The 24,756-nt window shown below is 43.2% G+C and overlaps 1 protein-coding gene across 3 annotated transcripts in view; it reads left to right on the forward strand.

Moving 5' to 3' along the window:
* LOC118397502 (mitochondrial intermediate peptidase-like) overlaps positions 1 to 24,756 on the forward strand; it is a 44,064-nt gene that overhangs the window by 2,143 nt on the left and 17,165 nt on the right. For 2 of the 3 annotated variants that reach the window (XM_035792343.2, XM_035792344.2), the window contains exons 3-18: positions 2,005 to 2,093; positions 2,180 to 2,266; positions 2,349 to 2,412; positions 2,517 to 2,699; positions 2,989 to 3,145; positions 3,496 to 3,544; positions 3,946 to 4,006; positions 4,172 to 4,224; positions 7,864 to 8,017; positions 8,151 to 8,228; positions 8,433 to 8,640; positions 10,663 to 10,772; positions 10,873 to 10,947; positions 11,380 to 11,496; positions 14,430 to 14,551; positions 15,804 to 15,877. In XM_035792343.2, coding sequence (XP_035648236.1) covers positions 2,005 to 2,093; positions 2,180 to 2,266; positions 2,349 to 2,412; positions 2,517 to 2,699; positions 2,989 to 3,145; positions 3,496 to 3,544; positions 3,946 to 4,006; positions 4,172 to 4,224; positions 7,864 to 8,017; positions 8,151 to 8,228; positions 8,433 to 8,640; positions 10,663 to 10,772; positions 10,873 to 10,947; positions 11,380 to 11,496; positions 14,430 to 14,551; positions 15,804 to 15,877 — 1,681 coding nt within the window. The remainder of the gene's footprint in view (positions 1 to 2,004; positions 2,094 to 2,179; positions 2,267 to 2,348; positions 2,413 to 2,516; positions 2,700 to 2,988; positions 3,146 to 3,495; positions 3,545 to 3,945; positions 4,007 to 4,171; positions 4,225 to 7,863; positions 8,018 to 8,150; positions 8,229 to 8,432; positions 8,641 to 10,662; positions 10,773 to 10,872; positions 10,948 to 11,379; positions 11,497 to 14,429; positions 14,552 to 15,803; positions 15,878 to 24,756) is intronic. The other variant, XM_052467744.1, reaches the window with a different exon arrangement.

Genomic DNA, 24,756 nt, shown 5'->3' on the forward strand with positions numbered 1-24,756 from the left:
GAGAAGGATTACCTACCCTTACTTACCCTATCCTAGGTATTCCTTGAAGAGGTGGGGTTTCAGGTGTCTCCGGAAGGTGGTGATTGACTCCGCTGTCCTGGCGTCGTGAGGGAGTTTGTTCCACCATTGGGGGCCAGAGCAGCGAACAGTTTTGACTGGGCTGAGCGGGAACTGTACTTCCTCAGTGGTAGGGAGGCGAGCAGGCCAGAGGTGGATGAACGCAGTGCCCTTGTTTGGGTGTAGGGCCTGATCAGAGCCTGGAGGTACTGAGGTGCCGTTCCCCTCACAGCTCCGTAGGCGAGCACCATGGTCTTGTAGCGGATGCGAGCTTCAACTGGAAGCCAGTGGAGAGAGCGGAGGAGCGGGGTGACGTGAGAGAACTTGGGAAGGTTGAACACCAGACGGGCTGCGGCGTTCTGGATGAGTTGTAGGGGTTTAATGGCACAGGCAGGAGCCCAGCCAACAGCGAGTTGCAGTAATCAAGACGGGAGATGACAAGTGCCTGGATTAGGACCTGCGCCGCTTCCTGTGTGAGGCAGGGTCGTACTCTGCGGATGTTGTAGAGCATGAACCTACAGGAACGGGACACCGCCTTGATGTTAGTTGAGAACGTCAGGGTGTTGTCCAGGATCACGCCAAGGTTCTTAGCGCTCTGGGAGGAGGACACAATGGAGTTGTCAACCGTGATGGCGAGATCATGGAACGGGCAGTCCTTCCCCGGGAGGAAGAGGAGCTCCGTCTTGCTGAGGTTCAGCTTGAGGTGGTGATCCGTCATCCACACTGATATGTCTGCCAGACATGCAGAGATGCGATTCGCCACCTGGTCATCAGAAGGGGGAAAGGAGAAGATTAATTGTGTGTCGTCTGCATAGCAATGATAGGAGAGACCATGTGAGGTTATGACAGAGCCAAGTGACTTGGTGTATAGCGAGAATAAGAGAGGGCCTAGAACAGAGCCCTGGGGGACACCAGTGGTGAGAGCGCGTGGTGAGGAGACAGATTCTCGCCACGCCACCTGGTAGGAGCGACCTGTCAGGTAGGACGCAATCCAAGCGTGGGCCGCGCCGGAGATGCCCAACTCGGAGAGGGTGGAGAGGAGGATCTGATGGTTCACAGTATCGAAGGCAGCCGATAGGTCTAGAAGGATGAGAGCAGAGGAGAGAGAGTTAGCTTTAGCAGTGCGGAGCGCCTCCGTGATACAGAGAAGAGCAGTCTCAGTTGAATGACTAGTCTTGAAACCTGACTGATTTGGATCAAGAAGGTCATTCTGAGAGAGATAGCGGTAGAGCTGGCCAAGGACTTTTTATCATAGGTCTGTATGGAGGAGTGGGCCAAAATCCCTGCTGCAGTGTATGCAAACCTGGTCAAGAACTACAGGAAACGTATGATCTCTTTAATTGCAAACAAAGGTTTCTGTACCAAATATTAAGTTCTGCTTTTCTGATGTATCAAATACTTATGTCATGCAATAAAATGCTAATTAATTACTTAAAAATCATACAATGTGATTTTCTGGATTTTTGTTTTAGATTCCGTCTCTCACAGTTGAAGTGTACCTATGATAAAAATTACAGACCTCTACATGCTTTGTAAGTAGGAAAACCTGCTAAATCGGCAATGTATCAAATACTTGTTCTCCCCACCCATATTAAATACCTCATGAAGCTGCTTGAGAAAATGCCAAGAGTGTGCAAAGCTGTCATCAAGGCAAAGAGTGGCTACTTTGAAGAATCTCAAATATAAAATATATTTTGATTTGTTTAACACTTTTTTTTGTTTACTACACGATTCCATGTGTTATTTCTTTTTTTTTATGTCTTCACTATTGTTCTACAATGTAGAAAATAGTAAGAAATTAAGTAAAAACCCTAGAATGAGTAGGTGTGTCCAAAATTTTGACTAGTACTGTATATATTTATTGTTATTAATGTAGAAAGCACAGGATAGAGTCAAAAAACAATCAATTTAAGTTGACAGGTACAGTTATTTTTCTCCCCAAACCAGGCTGACTTTGTGAAAGTGGCACATCCGGACTCGTCCTTCCGTGAGGCAGCAGAGAAGACATGTATAGAGATCGGCACAGTTGTAGAAAAGTAAGTGCCATTGAACTAGGTCTAGTAGAATATGTTATTGAGTGGCATATTGCATAATGATTCTTCACTGTTTGTTTATCTCACAGACTCAACACCAATGTTGACCTTTGTAGAAGTTTAAAGAATTTGTTGGATAACAAAGAAATTTTAGCTCAGTTGGACCCAGAAACAAGGTATGCTCTCCAACCTAAATCCTTTTACCGGTAGTTAATTTACAGTTTCATTCAGGTAATGTAAATGTTTCTGTCTACCTAGGAAAGTGGCTGAGCTGTTCATGTTTGACTTTGCGATCAGTGGAATTCATCTGGATGAAAAACTGGTAAGGTACCCCTTTTAATTGTTTTTTAGTGTGTTGATAACCACCCCTGTCACATGTTTCTTTCATCTCCTTACTGTCTCTTTTCTGACTTTTACATTTTGCAGCGGAAAGAGGCTGTCAAGCTTCACGTCAAGCTCTTGGATCTAAACAATGAGTTTCTTATGGGCTCTCACCTCCCAAACAGAATAGCAAAGTCGGCTATACCTGAGCACATTCATTGCCACTTTGCAACGGAGGGCAGTTTCATTCAGATTGGGGGTCTACATGCTGAGTCCTCTAATGACCTGGTATGTTTTCATTTGCAAATGTTTCTCTTTCACCACCTGGTAGCGCCAATCTCACAAGATATCCAGTTGTACTGCTAGCGCTGCAGTCTATCTGGAGAAATGCCTACTTCATGCTGCTTAATGCTGTGTGAAATGCTATTGTTAAGTAATAGTCAGACTCTCTCTGTCCTGCATTTTCCTGATTTTGTCCTGATTTTATTTGATGCTCCATGCCTGGGAGGGTTGCTCTGTGATAGGGATGGCTAAGGGGTGAAGAACCTGAAACACATGCTTTTGACATTCTTTTCAGGTTCGGGAGGTTGCCTATAGGATTTTCCTCTACCCAAATGCAGATCTGATGGAGTGTCTGGAAGAGCTGTTGAAATGCAGGAACAAACTGGCCAAACTGGTGGGATATGAGTCTTACGCACACAGAGCTTTACAGGGAACCATGGCCAAAACCCCAGGTATTATGCTTCCGCCTCTGTCCCCCAACAATGACTTTCACTTCAATTAGTAAACCTTTGGCCTTTTTTGGATTCATATGTATAAGCATTGGTAGTGCTTCAGTGTATGATTAGGAGGGATATTTAGTACCATTTCAGCCAGATACCGCCAAGTTAGTAAACATACTTGTTCAACTAGGTTTACCAGCAGTTTACATGAATGAATGATTCAACCAATGCCATCTATTAAACACAAACAAATCACCCAGTTAGAATATTACACTACAACTGTGCTACACTATTGATGTTGGGAATGATAAAGCCTTTGTGTGTGACTGCTATAACATGGTCCTCCTTTCTTCTGCCCACAGAGACAGTGATGAACTTCCTCCAGCTACTGACGGACAAACTCTCAGAAAGGTACAGCACATAATACAAGTACAATAAAAAATGAGCTAGCCAAAATCAACACAATTTGTTCACCTTATATACAGTATATAGCTATAAGGAAATATATAATCCACCTTGTCTTGAAAAGCTGACATGTATCCTCTCTACCACAAGGTGACGATATAACCTTTAAAGAGTGAAAGAGCTTTATAAGTTTAGTGAAGTGAAGGTTTGGAAAAAATTGTTTGAATTCCAATATATATGCTGGCGCTTTCAGAGATCCAGTTATTTGGACACAGAATTGACTATAAAGCAGAAATAATAGTTTGTTAAATTGATGAATACACTTTTCACATATTGAATTTGAATTAGGCCTGACAGTGAAGATAGCAATCATATCAGCCACTCATTTGAAATCTCTTCCCATACAGAACCGCAATAGACTTTGAGATGATTAAAGACATGAAGACAAAACTCAACCCCCTTAATGCGGTAAATACTGCTTTGTCGTCGTTTATAAATATTTATATTCCAGCTAATGTAGCAATGTACATATAAAGATATGAGTCCATGGTGAGATGAAAAAAGGTGAATACAAATGGTGGTGTGTTATTTATTCTTGTCACAAGCTATTAGTAATATGTTTATCTTCCATAGGAGCTTATGCCATGGGATCCTCCATACTTCAGTGGTGTGTTGCGTGCTGAAAGGTGAGTATTACAGTCCTAGATCTATTATTCAAACAAAGCAACTCATCCAGTTATTCTCTGCCAACTGTCAATGAGATAAATCTGTTTGATTTCTATCTGTCTGTAGTTGGGGTGGGTGGCAACTTTGTATTTCAGTGCAGCGCATCATTTTTTTTAAAAACTGGTCTTCCCAGGTATCAATTGTGTTAGGAGAGGAGCATGGGAGCTCCCGAGTGGCGCAGCGGTCTAAGGCACTGCATCTCCGTGCTAGAGGCTTCACTACAGACACCCTGGTTCGAATTCAGCCTGTATCAGGCTGTGATTGGGAGTCCCATAGGGCGGCGCACAATTGGCCCAACGTCGTCCGGGTTTGGCAAGTGTAGGCCGTCATTGTAAATAAGAATTTGTTCTTAACTACTTGACTAGTTAAATAAAGGTTAAATAAATGAGAGCTACGTAAGTCTTTGTTTATTCTTTTCAATATAATCAAGCTGGATCAACTTCCTTTGCGCTCAGTTGTGCTGTCACCTCATTTTACCTGAAGATTTTCCCCTCTGCATTTATATAATTGAATTAATTATCCTTGCGTAATACATGTTCCCTGTCATTTTTATTTATGTGATGGAACATATCCAAAACAATGGATTAGAATATGCAACCTGAATCACTGTTGCCATGCTACAATATAAAAAGACAGAGATTGAATGTGTTAGGCAGATGAGAACCATCCAAAATACAGTGAGGACCCAACTCAACATGAACTCATTGCAGGAGTAAATCCCATTTTTGTCTGTCGGGAAAGGATAGCTCCAATAGCATATACAATATTATGTATTATCTGTTGAGACCCTATGCATTTGTTCTAGTGTGCGTCATATATTCTGCAGTTTTAATGCTGATTAATGGGCTTTGGGTGGTTAAGAAAGCGTATTATCTTTATTGTCAAGGGTAATTCATAAATGTCATGATTTACAGATGGAGAAGTGGAATGGCCTAATCTGCTGTGAACGTTTGAGTGAATGGGAGATGTGGTTGGTCACATCCAGCGTCTCCAGTTTTGCGCCGGTCTCATGTTGTCTTTTTACGGACATTATTAATGAACTGCTTTTCCACTCAGGTGCTCACCAGAGACCAATAAGTCTTAACGGTTTATTAAAGCTTTAATGCAGACATTCTAGGTCCTGGGGGATGGACTCAATGGCTGTTTCCACAGTGGGATTTGGCACAACCTCTGTCTGAGGAGGGGGAGATATGTTGGAGAGTTGTTTTTTTTCTTCTTTTAACTGAGGAAAATCTGTTTCCGAATCACTTTCCCCTCAGCCCTCTTCTTGGTGTGCTATGTTGGTTGTTAGGAGTCGAGTTTAGAATGCGGTCGGTTCCCAGGGATGGCTGGTTGCCCATAGTTACCACCACCGTTAAGTGGCTCCTGTTGCCCTTTTCTCTTAGTCAGCAGCATTAGTGGTTTGCAGTTCCTACTGAAGTCAGTTGGAGAATGTTCATGTCCTACTGAAAGGAGTTTCAGATTATGTGTGGTAAATGAAGGCCCAGTAGTACATCATGTGCAAGATAGTATAAATTACTCCCTTTAATACTCTTTAGGAAATATCATATGATTACTGCTATTATTCCATTAGCAGTCGGTGAAAAAGCTTCCTGTTGCCACAGACTTTGTCCCATATACAGTGCATTCGGAAAGTATTCAGACCCCTTGACTTTTTCCACATTTTGTTACGTCCCAGCCTTATTCTAAAATTGATTACATATTTTATCCTCCCTCGTCAACCTACACACAATACTCCATAATGAGAAAGCAAAACATGTTTTTAGAAGAAGAAAAAAAAGAAAAAAATTACATAAGTATTCAGACCCTTTACTCAGTACTTTGTTGAAGCACCTTTGGCAGCGATTACAGCCTCGAGTCTTCTTGGGTATGATGCTACAAGTTAGGCACACCTGTATTTGGGGAGTTTCTCCCACTTTTCTCTGCAGATCTTCTCAAACTCTGTTAGGTTGGATGTGGAGCGTCGCTGCACAGCTATTTTCAGGTATCTCCAGAGATGTTCGATCAGGTTAAAGTCCAGGCTCTGGCTGGGCCACTCAAGGACATTCAGAGACTTATCCTGAAGTCACTCATGCGTTGTCCTGGCTGTGTGCTTAGGGTTGTTGTCCTGTTGGAAGGTGAACCTTAGCCCCAGTTTGAGAACCTGCTCCAGAGCGCTCAGGACTTTTCTGTACTTTGCTCCAATCATCTTTCGCTCGATCATGACTAGTCTCCCAGTCCCTGAAAAACATCCCCACAGCATGATACTGTCACCACCATGCTTCACCGTAGGGATGGTGCCAGTTTTGCTCCAGATGTGACGCTTGGCATTCAGGCCAAAGAGTTCAATCTTGGTTTCATCAGACCAGAGAATCTTGTTTCTCATGGCCTGAGAATCCTAAAGGTGCCTTTTGGCGAACTCCAAGCGGGCTGTTGTGTGCCTTTTACTGAGGAGTGGCTTCGGTCTGGCCAATATACCATAAATGCCTGATTGGTGGAGTGCTGTAGAGATGGTTGGCCTTCTGGAAGGTTCTCCCATCTCCACAGAGGAACTTTGGAGCTCTGCCAGAGTGACCATTAGGTTCTTGATCACCTCCTTGACCAAGTCCCTTCTCCCCTGATTGATCAGCTTGGCCAGGCGGCCATTTCTAGGAAGATTCTTAGTGGTTCCAAACTTCTTCAATACTGCAGAAATTTTTTGGTACCCATACCCAGATCTCTGCCTCGACACAATCCTGTTTCAGAGCTCTACAGACAATTCCTTCGACCTCATTGCTTGGTTTTTGCTCTGACATGCACTGTCAACTGTGGGACCTTATATAGACAGGTGTTTGCCTTTCCAAATCACGTCCAATCAATTAAATTTACCACAGGTGTTCTCTAATCAAGTTGTAGAATAATCTCAAGGATGATCAATGGAAACAGGATGCACCTGAGCTCAATTTCGAGTCTCATAGCAAAGGGTCTAAATACTTATGTAAATAAATAGAAATATATTTTTAAATAAAATGTTTTCACTTTGTCATTATGGGGTATTGTGTGTAGATTGAGGATTTGTATTTATTTAAGCCATTTTAGTATAAGGCTGTAACATAACAAAATGTGGAAAATTCAAGGGGTCTGAATACTTTTTGAATGCACTGTACATCAAGCAAGGAGGCCACATCATGGTAATCATGTCTGTAAAGCTGGGCGTAGGAAATGGGCTTCTCACTGGTTTTAATTCAATCCAAATTACATTTGGATATGCCTCCAGGGCAGGCATTGCTTGCTTTAAATGGCTTGCTTTGTCCACACCAGAAGTGAGTAATTGTGCATGCTCCCCAATATTGACAGGAGCCTTGCAGATCAACTGATAGGGCTTCCCCTTTTATGTCTGCTAGTCTGAGAGCATTAGTCCGAAGAGTCAGCATGACAAGTGTTAATCAGAGCATCAAGTAGCTTTAGGGGGAAATAAGAGGAATCTGTAAAACACCATCAATAACTACGGAACCTTGCTAATAGATGCCCATTTGGTTTTAGTATGAGATTCCAGCAATTGTCTACAGTAGCTTGTCACAGTCACACAACTGAGATTAGGCTGAAGTGTTTGTCATATTGTGGTTGTGTTTTGGTTACAGGTACAACATTGAGCCCAGCCTCTACAGCCCCTACTTCTCTCTGGGGTCTTGTATGGAGGGCCTGAACAGCCTCTTCACAAAGCTCTATGGAGTCTCTATCATGTCTGAACATCCAAGTGCAGGAGAGGTGTGGAATGATGATGTCCGCAAACTGGTAAAAAAATATATATAACTATTCAAATGTTCCTAGTGTTTAAGCATTAATTTGTTTGCTGTGATTACATAGTCTAAATTGTGTTTCTATGGTGTGATCTCCTAAGTCTACTGTTTTGTCACTTCCTGTCCAGGCTGTAGTTCATGAGACAGAGGGGTTGCTGGGATACATCTACTGTGACTTCTTCCACAGAGCAAATAAACCTCACCAGGTAGACAGAGCCTCACACACCACACCCGCAACGCAACCGGCTTTCTTTAAAGATTACTTGAGTTTCAGTAGATCAAAAAAAGTTAGCTAGCATATTCAAAAGAAAAAAGTCTCTGGCCCTGTAGCACTGATCTTGAAACCAGCAGTACATAGAATGTATTTCAAGGCAGGGCCTCAATGTTCTCTTTGTCTCTCCCTTCCTCAGGACTGCCACTTCACCATCCGTGGTGGGCGGCAGTGCCAGGAGAGCGGACAGTACCAGCTGCCTGTAGTGGTGCTGATGCTGAGCCTGCCCCATCCCACCAAGAGCGCCCCCACCCTGCTCACGCCGAGCATGATGGAGAACCTGTTCCACGAGATGGGTCATGCCATGCACTCCATGCTAGGGCGCACACGCTACCAACACATCACAGGTCAGCCATGCTCATCTGACATTCTCAGAGTTGAACTGTTAACTTTAGCAGCTGTAGCCTGGCATTGTGCTTATGGGTAATTCCAGAGTGATGCTGAAACGTCCAAGTCGTCCTTGTCCATAGAGTTGTATGGTTTGTTTAACTTTGCAATCATTGGTTTTTGTTTGACATACATTTTAAAGTGAAAAATCGGATACTTAGCATCACTCTGTTACCGTTGTATTGTCCCTATGTACACTGCTCAAAAAAATAAAGGGAACACTAAAACAACACAATGTAACTCCAAGTCAATCACACTTCTGTGAAATCAAACTGTCCACTTAGGAAGCAACACTGATTGACAATACATTTCACATGCTGTTGTGCAAATGGAATAGACCAACAGGTGGAAATTATAGGCAATTAGCAAGACCCCCAATAAAGGAGTGGTTCTGCAGGTGGTGACCACAGACCACTTCTCAGTTCCTATGCTTCCTGGCTGATGTTTTGGTCACTTTTGAATACTGGCGGTGCTTTCACTCTTGTGGTAGCATGAGACGGAGTCCACACAAGTGGCTCAGGTAGTGCAGCTCATCCAGGATGGCACATCAATGCGAGCTGTGGCAAGAAGGTTTGCTGTGTCTGTCAGCGTAGTGTCCAGAGCATGGAGCCGCTACCAGGAGACAGGCCAGTACATCAGGAGATGTGGAGGAGGCCGTAGGAGGGCAACAACCCAGCAGCAGGACCGCTACCTCCGCCTTTGTGCAAGGAGGAGCAGGAGGAGCACTGCCAGAGCCCTGCAAAATGACCTCCAGCAGGCCACAAATGTGCATGTGTCTGTTCAAATGGTCAGAAATAGACTCCATGAAAGTGGTATGAGGGCCCGACGTCCACAGGTGGGGGTAGGGCTTACAGCCCAACACCGTGCAGGACGTTTGGCATTTGCCAGAGAACACCAAGGTAGCCTGACTGCCATTAGGTACCGAGATGAGATCCTCAGACCCCTAGTGAGACCATATGCTGGTGCGGTTGGCCCTGGGTTCCTCCTAATGCAAGACAATGCTAGACCTCATGTGGCTGGAGTGTGTCAGCAGTTCCTGCAAGAGGAAGGCATTGATGCTATGGACTGGCCTGCCCGTTCCCCAGACCTGAATCCAATTGAGCACATTTGGGACATCATGTCTCGCTCCATCCACCAACACCCTGTTGCACCACAGACTGTCCAGGAGTTGGCAGATGCTTTAGTCCAGGTCTGGGAGGAGATCCCTCAGGAGACCATCTGCCACCTCATCAGGAGCATGCCCAGGCATTGTAGGGAGGTCATACAGGCACGTGGAGGCCACACACACTACTGAGACTCATTTTGACTTGTTTTAAGGACATTACCTCAAAGTTGGATCAGCCTGTAGTGTGGTTTTCCACTTTAATTTTGAGTGTGACTCCAAATCCAGACCTCCATGGGTTGATAAATTTGATTTCCATTGATCATTTTTGTGTGATTTTGTTGTCATTCAACACATTCAACTATGTAAAGTAAAGAGTATTTAATAAGAATATTTAATTCATTCAGATCTAGGATGTGTTATTTTAGTGTTCCCTTAATTTTTTTGAGCAGTGTATTTGTACTGTTAATGTGAATAATAATATGGGAATGACTGTATGTAAAGCTCTCTCAAATCAATAGTCCTAATAGTGAGGAGGATTGATTTAGGTATCAATGGTTTCATCCTCTGCTTGTGTAGTGGGTGGTGTTGTGAATGACATCTTATAATGATGGTCACAGGTTAGAATGGCATGTGTAGAGGCTGTGTTCAGTTATGGTGTGGAGACTTGAAAAGGCCTGTTAATACAACTCAGATTGATATGGCTTGGTGAGGAAATCCACACTGGTTATCATTGGATTGATTTTATGCTCCTTTACTTGTTAGATAAAGACTAAGGATACGCCTTAGCAAGTAACTCAAGATGCTTAAAAATGTCAATTTCATGGCGAGAGACATAGATCAGTAATGGAGTAACTTGAGACTACTTCTGTCTTCTCAGGAACCAGATGTGCCACTGACTTTGCTGAGGTCCCCTCTATTCTCATGGAGTACTTTGCCACTGATTATCGTGTAGTGAACCAATTTGCCCGCCATTATCAAACAGGACAGGTACACAAACTCACCCTTTTTTTTGTGTTACTAGATGGGTTACTGTAGAGGTATGGTGCTGTAGTCCGGCTGAGAAATGAATGTCTTTGTGTTTTTGCAGCCTCTGCCTCAGAGCATGGTGGCTCGCCTGTGTGAGTCCAAAAAGGTGTGTGGTGCGGCAGACACTCAGCTACAGGTAAATCCCCCTGACATACAACAATGAACAAAATTGGTCACAGCTTTTCCTTGAATGGGATACATTAACACTCATGGGTTACGTTGACACTGAACTCTCATGAAAATGCACAATACAAGGGCAAAACATTTTGCTCTCAAACTGTTTAAAATGTACTGGCACGGCAGCAAACACTGACAACTGTTATCTGCTAATCTTTAAAGTTGTTTTTTAACAAGGTATCCTATATTGTTACCGTTGCTTTAAAAACTCAAACACAAATTACATAAGTGCTTTGACTGAGTGATTGATGGTAGTGTAGAGACTTAACAGATATCAGCCTTTTTCAGGCAACAAAAAATGACTTAACTCTGTGGGATATTTGGGAACGTTTCAAAGGTTTAACATGTAACTACATGAATGATTCAGCATGTTTATTTTTTATGTGGACAGATTTTCTACTCTGCTCTGGATCAAATGTATCATGGAAAACCCCAAAACCGATCAACGACTGATATCTTAAAGGACATGCAGCATAAATTCTACGGCCTACCGTACATACCAAACACGGTGGGTACCTCAGTATCAAAATGCCCTTTGCCTTCACTGAGTTGGTCTGTAGAACTTTGATTAAGAGCTCAATTACAGCCTTTACAGTTAATGAACGTTTGAGGGGACATTCTTTGCCTAATCCCCAAATCTTTACCACAGTGCCTTCTCCCGTGCAACAGAGGAACAAAAACAGCAGAGAGAGAGAGTTATTTTTTGGATATTCTTCTCTGGCTTTGTGGTTTTATAGCTCTTACCCAGGCGCAGCACCGTTTAAGGGATTAAAGGTTTTTTGGAGGCCCTGCTCAAATAACAAAGCAGAGGTATACTTTGAATGAGCACTCCCTGGGGGAAATATTTGAAACTCTTCTTTCTGTGGTCCTTTTAATGAAAATAGTCAGGAGGGAATAGAGAATGTAAAACACAGCCAGCATTTAACAGGAATGGTCATCATAAGGCATCTGTAATTATGTGGGCCATCAGGAATAGACGGCACTCAGTCAGAACTATATTCCACCTTCTTTAATTGAGCTTACAAGCCATAGTTGCTTTACCCTCGCTAAAAGTCCTACTTCCGCTTTTATCCCTGCAGCTAACGACTTCCCAGGGGAGTGTGGTTAATGTTATATACTTTCCTTTCTGTCTGAGTCATTTTTCTTTAACTATAAAACCATGCCTAAACTCAACATTTCACTCAAATTACATGTTTAGCCCCACTTACAAAATTCCTAATTGTGTTGTTAAAGGATCTGTCATGGGATTGGAGCAAGTGAAAACAAATTTGTTTATTTTCTGCTAAAAGGACCATATTAAAAAAAAAAAAAAAAAAATGTTTTATTCTCTTCTCTCCCTGCGCTCGCAAAAAAGCAGTGAAGCCAAACTTTCCACACTAAACTGAACATTTGAATGGCTAATAGGTTACAGAGACCCAAATGATAAACACTGGGGTGATTGTGACATGTGTATGGTTTATAGACCAGGGGTATCAGTTCTGACTGGAGAGAAAGACTATCATCTGTTGTTGAGTACATGGACCAAATGGGAATCCCTGGGCCTGCAATAATAATATTTGGAAAATGGCAGTAAGCATGACATTCAATCTGCCATGTTGATGATTCTTTGTTTTTATCTGTTTTCTCTGAGTCCTAGAAAGTCAAGACATGTTCTTTTCTCATGAGTAGTGCTGTGGGGATGATGCATAGGCCTACCCCTGCGCATAAATTCTAGCAGCTTGGTCTGCAAGTATGCCTTTTATCTAATACTTAGGAGAACTGAGTGACATGCTTCTCTGACTTCCGGGTCTTTGTCTGTGTGGATCAAAAGGGATCTGTCACTGAGATGTTGACTGGACTATGACCTTCTCAAGTTGGACGGCTCAAAAATAATGCAGAGCACTGGTGTCTGAACTGATTAGTTTGAGTGTTCACTGTCCCTCTCTAAGTTTTAGCCATTCTTTGTCATACCTGTAATTACGTTTCATGTTCTAAGGTGTTGTGCGGTTGGGGATAGCAAGATGAGGGTGAACTCTACTCATGATTTGTGCTCAGTTTCCCAATATTTTGGTTTCCCCAATGTACTGCCTCTGTCAGGAGTACTGTTTACCCTTATTAAAGTAATTACGGCCCAGATGGGACCCATCATGCAGACACTTTGTTGCTTCAGCCTGTTTCACACTAGAGGATCATCCGCCCAGCCTGGAGAACTCTTTCACACTGCCCGCTGTTTAAATAAGCAGCACCCCTCTCAAAGGCCGAGCACAAGGTGCTTTATACTAGCCCCTTTAAACTCCGCTATCGCACCTATCCAAGACGGTACTGTAAAGAGCACAGTCGGGGAAAGATCTTCTCCTAAGAGCTGAAGTCTGGGCCCACATTTGGATGTTAGTTAGGGCAACTTCATTGGATGATATCTATGTGGTTCTAGCAAGGTTCATAAGGTTCCTTATGCATTACAGGCTCAATGCTCTGATACAATACTTACAGTACTTAGCTTTTCATTTGTGTTTTACAACAACCGTGGAGAATAGGGTATAATTTAGTTTTGTGTCACTACTGCTTTCTGACTGACTGACTGAGTGTTTGCCAGGTGAATTTCCCCAGAGTCCAAAATCAGGCCTGATCATAGAAGAGCACGTTGTCTTTACAGATAGGAAGTTGGACCCTCTAGGCAACCAGGGGAAAAGGAAATGTATGCACTCTGCCATTTAGGAATTTCCATGTTTTGTTCCTTTTAAAAGCAAAGTAAAAGGTTTAAAGTAAAATGTATACAGTTAAATCAAAGTCCATATTTGACTTAATCATGGGCCAATTGAACAGTAGCATACATTTTGAAGCAGAAAAAACAGTGACCAGACAGTAACCAGAACAAACTTCAATAGACTGTCTTTAATGGCCCAAATAATATCGGGTATTTTCTTGAGGGGGAAGTAGATGATGACAGAAGAATGTCTCTGCTCGTCTTTTCCTTTAGCAACCTTTTTGAGCGGGAACAGTTAAGCCTTCAAAGCTGAATTAGCCTTTCTCTCCAAACTAAACTCTAAAAAAACAACAAAAAAATTGTACTTTTATTTAACTAGGCAAGTCAGTTAAGAACACATTCTTATTTACAATGACGGCCTAGGAACAGTGGGTTAACTGCCTTGTTCCGGCAGAACGGCTGATTTTTACCTTGTCAGCTCAGGGATTTGGTCTTGCAACCTTCCGGTTACTAGTCCAGCTCTCTAACCACTAGGCTATCTGCCACCATGCGTAAGCTATTTTAATTGCATTCAATCTGTCTGTTTTTGTTATTGTTTTTTTTTATGTGAGATAAAATGTTTATTTGTCAGTATACATACAGTGGTGTTCTTTCTGAAATCATGGTATTCAGTGGAACCTGTTGAAAGACAGTTTAATTTGGGTTATTTATTGGGTATGGTGTTAATGCTTTTTTTAATGCCTTTTTTTCTTTCGCAGGCATGGCAGCTGAGATTCAGCCACCTCATTGGCTACGGGGCCAAGTACTACTCCTATCTCATGTCCCGCGCTGTGGCCTCCATGGTGTGGAAACAGTGTTTTGTTCAGGATCCTTTAAACAGGTGAGCCTGTGAGCCATTCAGCATATCCTCGCATAAACTCTTCATCAGGAAATACACACAATATCAAGACATGGTTGTCTGCTGCACATACTTAACTTTTATAGGTGTGACTAAATGCAGGGTCCCTACGGAAGAAAAACTAATTTAACTGTAGCAATACAATGAACTTCCTCCGAGGCAGTCATAAATCGGTGAAACATGACTTTATTAATGTCAAAATATACCAGGACCATTTGGTGATGTATTTTTGTTTGTCCCTTAAGATTTTTTGTCATGTGTAATCACACACAGGGAATTGTTTATGCTACATTCAATGATGGTACAGTTTTATTTATTTATCTGTTATTTTACCAGGTAAGTTGACTGAGAACAAATTCTAATTTGCAGCAACGACCTGGGGAATAGTTAAAGGGATGAGCCAATTGTAAACTGGGGATTATTAGGTGACCGTCAAATTGGGAATTTAGCCAGGACACCGGGGTTAACACCCCTACTCTTACGATAAGTGCCATGGGATCTTAAATGATCTCAGAGAGTCAGGACACCCGTTTCACATCCCATATGAAAGACAGCACCCTGGGGCATTGGGATATTTTTTTCGACCAGAGGAAAGAGTGCCTCCTACTGGTCCTCCAACACCACTTCCAGCAGCATCTGGTCTCCCATCCAGGGACTGACCAAGACCAACCCTGCTTAGCTTCAGAAGCAAGCCAGCAGTGGTATGCAGGGTGATATTCAGTGTGTCTGTTGTTATATCACTGAAAGTTACAGTACATTTGACTGCAAGGTATAAACTTGTTTGCATTTCCAAGAAGACCGAGGCAAATGCTCTCTGACAAGCAACCTTCCCTGAGTAGTGTTAAGTCTCTCAGCTTGACATTGAACATGACATTAATATGAAATCCACACCAGCTTGGCAGGTGTGGTACAGTAATCCAGTTAGAGCCACCAGCGTCCACATTATACAGCCCCACAGTCCTCCCTATCAGTTCTGCTCTGACTTTGACTTCACAGAGGCTTTGTTTAGAGATTCACCTCAGAGATTTGAGCCCCGCAGTCCTTTTTTCTCTCTGTCTTACTTTCTCTCCTTTCCCTTTGACATTGTTTATGTTCCACGTGTGGTTGTCGAACCTCTGTTTCCTATCATCAGCCCTGTGAGGGGAGAGCTGAGACTTTGCTCAGGGTAGGGAAGAGGAGCTGCTGGAGGAGAATGTATGTGACTGTAATCTTATCTTTCCTCTCTCTCCCCCAGGGACATGGGAGAGCGCTACCGTAGGGAGATGCTTACCCATGGGGGAGGGAAGGAGCCCATGCTCATGGTGGAAGGTATGTCACGGTCTTGACCAATGTGCTCTCTAAGCTGCGCACTTGTGTGGCCGAGCACCTCCTCCAGGAATGCCGCAAAGTGGTTTCTTGCATCATAAAACACCTTAGCAGTTTACAGTCACCTATTTGGCCCATGGTGTTACAGACTAAGTAAAAAATCATAAATTAATGTCTGGCCCTTCATAATGTAAAAATGTTATTTAAAGTCTTGTGCAAATCAAATCAAATTGATTTATATAGCCCTTCGTACATCAGCTGATATCTCAAAGTGCTGTACAGAAACCCAGCCTAAAACCCCAAACAGCAAGCAATGCAGGTGTAGAAGCACGGTGGCTAGGAAAAACCCTAGAATGGCCAAAACCTAGGAATTAACCTAGAGAGGAACCAGGCTATGTGGGGTGGCCAGTCCTCTTCTGGCTGTGGCGGGTGGAGATTATAACAGAACATGGCCAAGATGTTCAAATGTTCATAAATGACCAGCATGGTCCAATAATAATAAGGCAGAACAGTTGAAACTGGAGTAGCAGCACAGCCAGGTGGACTGGGGACAGCAAGGAGTCATCATGTCAGGTAGTCCTGAGGCATGGTTCTAGGGCTCAGGTCCTCCGAGAGGGAGAAAGAAAGAGTTAAATTCACACAGGACACCGAATAGGACAGGATAAGTACTCCAGATATAACAAACTGACCCTAGCGTCACTACTGCAGCATAAATACTGGAGGCTGAGACAGGAGGGGTCAGGAGACACTGTGGCCCCATCCGGGGACACCCCCGGACAGGGCCAAACAGGAAGGATATAACCCCACCCACTTTGCCAAAGCACAGCCCCCACACCACGAGAGGGATATCTTCAACCACCAACTTACCATTTTGAGACAAGGCCGAGTATAGCCCACAAAGATCTCCGCCACGGCACAACCCATGGGGGGGCGCCAACCCAGACAGGAAGATCACATCAGTGACTCAACCCACTCAAGTGACGCACCCCTCCTAGGGACGGTATGAAAGAGCCCCAGTAAGCCAGTGACTCAGCCCCTGTAATAGGGTTAGAGGCAGAGAATCCCAGTGGAAAGAAGGGAACTGGCCAGGCAGAGACAGCAAGGGCGGTTCGTTGCTCCAGAGCCTTTCCGTTCACCTTCCCACTCCTGGGCCAGACTACACTTAATCATATGACCCACTGAAGAGATGAGTCTTCAGTAAAGACTTAAAGGTTGAGACCGAGTTTGCGTCTCTGACATGGGTAGGCAGACCATTCCATAAAAATGGAGCTCTATAGGAGAAAGCCCTGCCTCCAGCTGTTTCCTTAGAAATTCTAGGGACAATTAGGAGGCCTGCGTCTTGTGACCGTAGCGTGTAGGAATGTACGGCAGGACCAAATCAGAGAGATAGGTAGGAGCAAGCCCATGTAATGCTTTGTAGGTTAGCAGTAAAACCTTGAAATCAGCCCTTGCCTTGACAGGAAGCCAGTGTAGGGAGGCTAGCACTGGAGTAATATTATCAAATTATTTGGTTCTAGTCAGGATTCTAGCAGCCGTATTTAGCACTAACTGAAGTTAATTTAGTGCTTTATCCAGGTAGCCGGAAAGTAGAGCATTGCAGTAGTCTAACCTAGAAGTGACAAAAGCATGGATTAATTTTTCTGCATCATTTTTGGACAGAAAGTTTCTGATTTTTGCAGTGTTACGTAGATGGGGAAAAAACTGATTTGTGCAATGTTGGCCTGCATTGAACACCACAGCTATATAATAGAAATCAAAAGCTTTTTCCATGTGAAAATAATATGGGATTTGCTCCATTGATTTTGTTGGTAGGCCTGCATTATGGTCAAATAGCCAACTGGCTACTGTTTAAAATTGTAAAGGTACAGCCTCAGTGTTCACTGTAAACGTGCCCCGGAAGTTGCAAAAGGTTGTCACAACGTACATGTTTCCGCTCACAAGACCTCAAATTTGCTCATTTGAGGGAATATAAAAAAAATAATAATAATTAAAGAGTGTTTTATTGAAATTTTACCCCTGCTTTTCACCAATTTCGTGATATCCAATTGCCATCCAATTACGATCTTGTCTTATCACTGCAACTCCACAACTGGCTCGGGAGAGACAACGGTCGAGTCATACGTCCTCCGAAACATGACCTGCCAAACCGCGCTTCTTAACACCCGCTTGCTTAACCCGGAAGCCAGCTGCACCAATGTGTTGGAGGAAACACCGTTAACTTCTTGATGCACCCATCCCTTTAGCGGGATCATTTTCGTCAACATCCACTGAATTGCAGAGCGCCAAATTCAAATAAAATGACTAAAAATATTTAATTTTCATGAGCTTAGCTTGTTGTTAACAGCTTAGCTTGTTGTTAATCCACCTGGCATGTCAGATTTCAAAAAAGCTTTTCGGCGGAAGCATACCAAGCGTTTATGTTAGGACATCTCTCTCAGCAGACAAAACATTGCAAACAGCTAGCAGCAAAGTAGATTAGTCACACAAGTCAGAAAATAAATAAAATTAATCGCTTACCTTTGATGATCTTCAGATGTTTGCACTCCCAGTTACACAATAAATGTTCCTTTTGTTCCATAAAGATTATTTTTTATATCCAAAATACCTCCATTTGGTTGGCGCGTTATGTTCAGAAATCCACAGGCTCGAGCAGTCACGACGGGGCAGACACAAATTCCAAATAGTATCCGTAAAGTTCATAGAAACATGTCAAAGGTTTTTTATAATCAATCCTGTTTTTACAATATATCGATAATATTTCAACCGGACTGTAGCTTCTTCAATAGGAGAGAGAAAGAAAATGTCTGCTCCACTCTGTTGGCGCATGCAAAATGCTGCTGGCACCCAGGCATTCAATGACGCGATGTGATCTTTCTCACTAATTTTTCAAAATAAAAGCCCGAATCTATGTCTAAAGGCTGTTCACACCATGTGGAAGCCATAGGGAAAGGAATCTGGTTGATATCCCTTTAAATTGAGGATAGGCATGCAATGGAACAGGGAGATTTGTTTCTCTTAGGTACTTCCAGGTTGGATTTTCCTCAGGTTTCTGCCTGCAATATCAGTTCTGTTATACTCAGACAATTTTGGAAACTTTGGAGTGTTTTCTATCCTAATCTGACAATTATATGCATATTCTAGATTCTGGGCCTGAGAAATAGGCAGTTTCATTTGGGTACGTTTTTCATCCAAACATCAAAATACTGCCCCCTACACTCAAGGTTAAACTGACGACTGAGTCAGCCTGCAGGTGCCCGGCCCGCCACAAGGAGTCGCTAGAGCTTGATGAGCCAAGTAAAGCCCCCCGGCCAAACCCTCCCCTAACCCGGATGATGCTGGGCCAATTGTGCGCCGCTCTATGGGACCCCCGGTCACGGCCGGTTGTGACACAGCCTGGGATCGAACCTGTAGTGATGTGCCTTAGACCCCTGCACCACTCAGGAGGCCCCCTGATGTACTTTTTTAGTGTCCATTAGACTAGGAAGGAAGGTGTCAACCAACTTAACTATATTTCAATGAATTGTGTTCAGAAGAGACTAGGTATGTCTGCTCTAGGTGATCCTTGATAACCTGGTGGAACTAGAAAGAGCCAGCAGTAGCCCACCAGATTTGGGTCATAATTGTGGATCAGTAGCATCGTATTTTGATTGGTATAGCTCTGAGTAAAACTGTGCAAAGCATTTATTAATATCCTACGGATCTGTTACTATTTTACTCTTCTTGTCTTTTTTTGTGAATAGCTCTAGATGCCTGTACATGCCTTAGCTGTCTTGCTAATAATTGGTGGTTTGTCACCCAGTTCAAAATAACTTTGTTGCGTTCTATCAAGTAAAGAGCCCACCCATTTCGAAAGGATGGTATTGTATTCATATTTTTAACTTTGATCTTCTCAAGGACTGTATACGAGGAATTCGCCCTAAAAACGTTTTCCTGTTCCCCTAACTCTTTCAATTTCTCTCAGCCTAGTATTGACGCGTTTCATCCTCTCTGATGTATAAGAAATAATGTAACCTCTAATCACAGCCTTTAGAGATTCCCAAAGGGTGGAGTTGTCAACATCCCCCGTGTCGTTAGTTCAGAGGAAAAAGGCGATCTGCTCCTTCAAATACTGACAAAAAGCCTCATCTTTCAGCAGGTATGCGTCTAAGCGCCACGGTCGCCGACCTGTCGACATATTGTCGAGTTTCAGCACCATGGACTGAGGAGAGTGGTCCGTAATTAGAATAGGGTGATAGGTAACTGACTCAGCTGCTGAAATTAGTTTGGAGTCCAACAAAAAATAGTCAATTCTGGAATATGATTTATGAACTGATGAAAAGAAAGAATAATCCCTGTCTGTTGGGTGCGTCAGTCTCCAAATATCGACAATGTTAAGGTTTGTCATCAATGTATTTAGACAAACACTGGCATTTGATTGTTGAAGTGACCTTGATAGTTGTTTATCTAAAAGAGGATCTAACGTACAGTTAAAGTCCCCTCCAACAATAACACTTGTATCCGAGATATTTGGTATGTCCTTAAATACCCTTTGAAAAAATAATGGATCATCAAAGTTGGGTCCATATAAATTGACCAAGGTTACTGGTTTCGAATTCAGTGTACCAGCCACAATAATATACCGACCATTAGGATTTGAAATCGAGGATGAGTAAACAAAAGGAATGTTTTTCCTTATCAGGATTGCTACCCCTCTCGCTTTTGCAAGTGATGCAAACGTAATAATGGTTTTGGAGTCGTGCCTGGCCGTGCAGTCATGAGTGAACAGAGAGTTCAGGAAGGGACTGAGCACCAACCCTGAGGGGCCCCTGTGTTGAGGATCAGCGTGGCGGATGTGTTATTACCTACCCTTACTATCTGGGGGCGGCCCATCAGGAAGTCTAAGATCCAGTTGCAGAGGGAGGTGTTTAGTCTAGGGTCCTTAGCTTATTGATGAGCTTTGAGGGCGCTATGGTGTTGATTGCTGTGCTGTAGTCAATTAATAGCATTCTCACATAAGTGTTCCTTTTGTCCAGGTGGGAAATGGCAGTGTGCAGTGCAATCGAGATTGTGGATCTGTTTGGGCGGTATGCAAATTGGAGTGGGTATAGGGTGTCTGGGATTAATGGTGTTGATGTGAGCCATGACCAGCCCTTCAAATCACTTCATGGCTACAGATGTGAGTGCTATGGGTCCGTAGTCATTTAGGCAGGTTACCTTAGTGTTCTTGGGCACAGACACTATGGTGGTCTGCTTAAAACATGTTGGTATTATAGACTCGGACAGGGAGAGGTTGAAAATGTCAGTGAAGACACTTGCCAGTTGGTCAGCACATGCTGGCAGTACAAGTCCTGGTTATCCAACTGACCCTGCAGCCTTGTAAATGTTGACATGTTTAAAGGTCTTACTCACATAGACTGCGGAGAACGTGATCACACAGTCTTCCGGAACAGCTGGTGCTCTCATGCATGTTTCAGTGTTATTAGCCTCGAAGTGAGCATAGAAGTAGATTAGCTCGTTTGGTAGGCTTTTGTCACTGGGCAGATCTCGGCTGTACTTCCCTTTGTAGTCTGTAATGGTTTACAAGCCCTGCCATATCCAACAAGCGTCAGAGCCGGTGTAGTACGATTAGAGATTAGTCCTGTATTGACGCTTTGCCTGTTTGATGGTTCGTCGGCGGGCATAGTGGGATTTCTTATAAGCTTCCGAGTTAGAGTCCTGTTCCTTGAAAGCAGCAGCTCTAGCCTTTGGCTTTAGTGCGGATGTTGCCTGTGATCCATGGCTTCTGGTTGGGGTATGTATGTACAGTCACTGTGGGGACGACGTTATCGATGGACTTATTGACGAAGCCAATGACTGAGATGGTGTACTCCTCAATGCCATCGGAAGAATCCCGGAACATATTCCAGTCTGTGGTAGCAAAACAGTCCTGTAGCTTAGCATCTGCTTGATTTGACCACTTTTTATTGATCTAGTCACTGGTGCTTCCTGCTTGAATTTTTGCTTGTAAGCAGTAATCAGGAGGCTAGAATTATGGTCAGATTTGCCAAATGGAGGGCAAGGGAGAGCTTTGTATTTGTCTCTTTGTGAGGAGTAAAGGTGGTCCAGTGTTTTTTTCCCCCCCTCTGGTTGCACATTTAACATGCTGATAGAAATTTGGTAAAATATTTAAGTTTCCTTGCATTAGAGTCCCCGCCTGCTAGGAGCGCCGCCTCTGGGTGAGTGTTTTCTTATTTGCTTATGGCAGAATAGAGCTCATTCAGTGCTGTCTTAGTGCCAGCCTCAGCCTGTGGTGGTATGTAAACAGCTACAAAGGTAGATAGTGTGGTCTACAGCTTATCATGAGATACTCTATCAGGCGAGCAATAGCTCGAGACTTCCTTAGATTTCGTGCACCAGCTGTTATTTACAGAAATACGTAGTCCGACGCCCCTTGTCTTACCAGACGCCACTGTTCTATCCTGCCAGTACAGCGTATAACCAGCCAGTTGTATTTGATAGTGTCGTTGTTCAGCCAAGACTCCGTGAAGCATAAGATATTACCGTTTTGAATGTCCTGTTGGTAGTTTAATCTTCCGCGTAGGTCATCGATTTTATTTTCCAAAGATTGCACGTTTGCTAGCAGAATGGAAGGAAGTGGGGGTTTAGAACGTTGGACGAGTAACCGAAAGGTTGCAAGGTCGAATTCCAGAGCTGACCAGGTGAAAAATCTGTCTTCTGCCCCTGAACAAGGCAGTTAACCCACTTTTCCTAGGCTGTCATTGAAAATAAGAATTTGTTCTTAACTGACTTGCCTAGTTAAATAAAGGTACAAAAATAATTAGAATTTGATCGCTTACGAATTCTCAGAAGGCAGCCCACCCTCTGGCCCCTTTTTCTCAGCCTCATCTTCATGCAAATCACGGGGATCTTGGCCTGTTCTCAAGAAAGCAGTATATAATTCGCTTCGGGCTGAAATATTCTGCCAGTCCGTGGTAAGTAATTGCAGTCCTGATGTCCAGAAGTTATTTTCGGTCATAAGAGATGGTAGCGGCAACATTATGTACAAATAAGTTACAAACAACGCAAATAAACGAACAAAAAACACAATCGGTTGGGGACATGTAAAACGTCAGCCTTCTTCTCCGGCGCCATTTTTTTCAAGGAGTACCGGTACTGAGTCAATGTGCAGGGGTATGAGGTAGTTGAGGTAATTGATGTAATATATACATGTAGGTAGGGGTAAAAGTGACTAGGCAATCAGGATAGATAACAGAGTAGTCACAGTGTATGTGAACATTTTAAAATGTGAGGGTGTGTGTAGCGTCAATATGCATGCGTGTGTGTGTGTTGGAGTGTCAGTGTAGTATGTGTGAGTGTCTGGGTAGAGTCCAGTGAGTGTACATAGAGCCGGTGCAAGAGAGTCAGTGCAAATAAAAAGGGTGTCAATGAAAATAGTCAAGAGTAGCCATTTGATTAACTGTTAAGCAATCTTACTGCTTGGGGGTAGAACCTGTTCAGGAGCCCTTATGTCCCAGACTTGACGTTCCGGTACCGCTTCGGTATCTTTTCAGCCTCTTGAGAGTGAAAAGGCATTGTCCTGCCCTCTTCACGACTGTGTTGGTATGTTTGGACCATGTTAGGTCCATAGTGATGTGGACACCAAGGAACTTAAAGCTCTTGATCCGCTCCGCTACAGCCCCATTGATATGAATGGGTGCGTGTTTGGCCCTCCCTTTCCACAGTCAGCTCCTTTTGTCTTGCTAACGTTCAGGGAAAGGTTGTTGTCCGGCCACCAAACTCCCGCGTATCTGACCTCCTCCCTATAGGCTGTCACATTGTTGTCAGTGATCAGGCCTACCACCGTTGTGTTGTTAACGAACTTAAGATGGTGTTGGAGTCGTGCACGACCTAAGCAGTCGCCGGTAAACAGGGAGTACAGGAGGGAACTAAGCACGCACCCCTGAGGGCCCCCTGTGTTAAAGATCAGCATGGCGAATGTGTTGTTGCCTTCTCTCACCACCTGGGGGCGGCCCATTGGGAAGTCCAGGATCCAGTTGGAAGAGCTTAGTGGGTACTATGGTGTTGATCGCTAAACTGTAGTCAATGAACAGCATTCTCACATACAGTTGAAGTCGGAAGTTTACATACACTTAGGTTGGAGTCATTAAAACTTTTTTTTCAACCACTCCACAAATTTCTTGTTACAAACTATAGTTGGCAAGTTGGTTAGGACATCTACTTTGTGCATGACATGAATATTTTTTCCTGCAATTGTTTAGAGATTTTTGCACTTATAATTCACTGTATCACAATTCCAGCGGGTCAGAAGTTACTCTAAGTTGACTGTGCCTTTAACCTGTTTTGACGAGCAATCCCGTATCCGGGATCCTATTTATAGCCTCAAGCTCATTACCATAACGCAAAGTTAACTATTCATGAAAATCGCAAATTAAATTAAATAAATATATTTGCTCTCAAGCTTAGCCTTTTGTTAACAACACTGTCATCTCAGATTTTCAAAACATGCTTTTGAACCATAGCTAAACAAGCATATGTGTAAGAGTATTGATAGCCTAGCATAGCATTAAGCCTAGCATTCAGCATGCAACATTTTCACAAAAACAAGAAAAGCATTGAAATAAAATCATTTACCTTTGAAGAACTTCAGATGTTTTCAATGAGGAGACTCTCAGTTAGATAGCGAATGTTCAGTTTTTCCAAAAAGATTATTTGTGTAGGACAAATCGCTCTGTTTTGTCCATCACGTTTGGGTAAGACAAAAAACGAAAATTAAGTCATTACAACGCAAACTTTTTTTCCAAATTAACTCCATAATATCGACAGAAACATGGCAAACTTAGTTTAGAATCAATCCTCAAGGTGTTTTTCACATATCTATCGATGATAAATAATTTGTGGCAGTT

The sequence above is a fragment of the Oncorhynchus keta genome, chromosome 18, assembly GCF_023373465.1.
Source record: "Oncorhynchus keta strain PuntledgeMale-10-30-2019 chromosome 18, Oket_V2, whole genome shotgun sequence".
Lineage (NCBI taxonomy): Eukaryota > Metazoa > Chordata > Actinopteri > Salmoniformes > Salmonidae > Oncorhynchus > Oncorhynchus keta.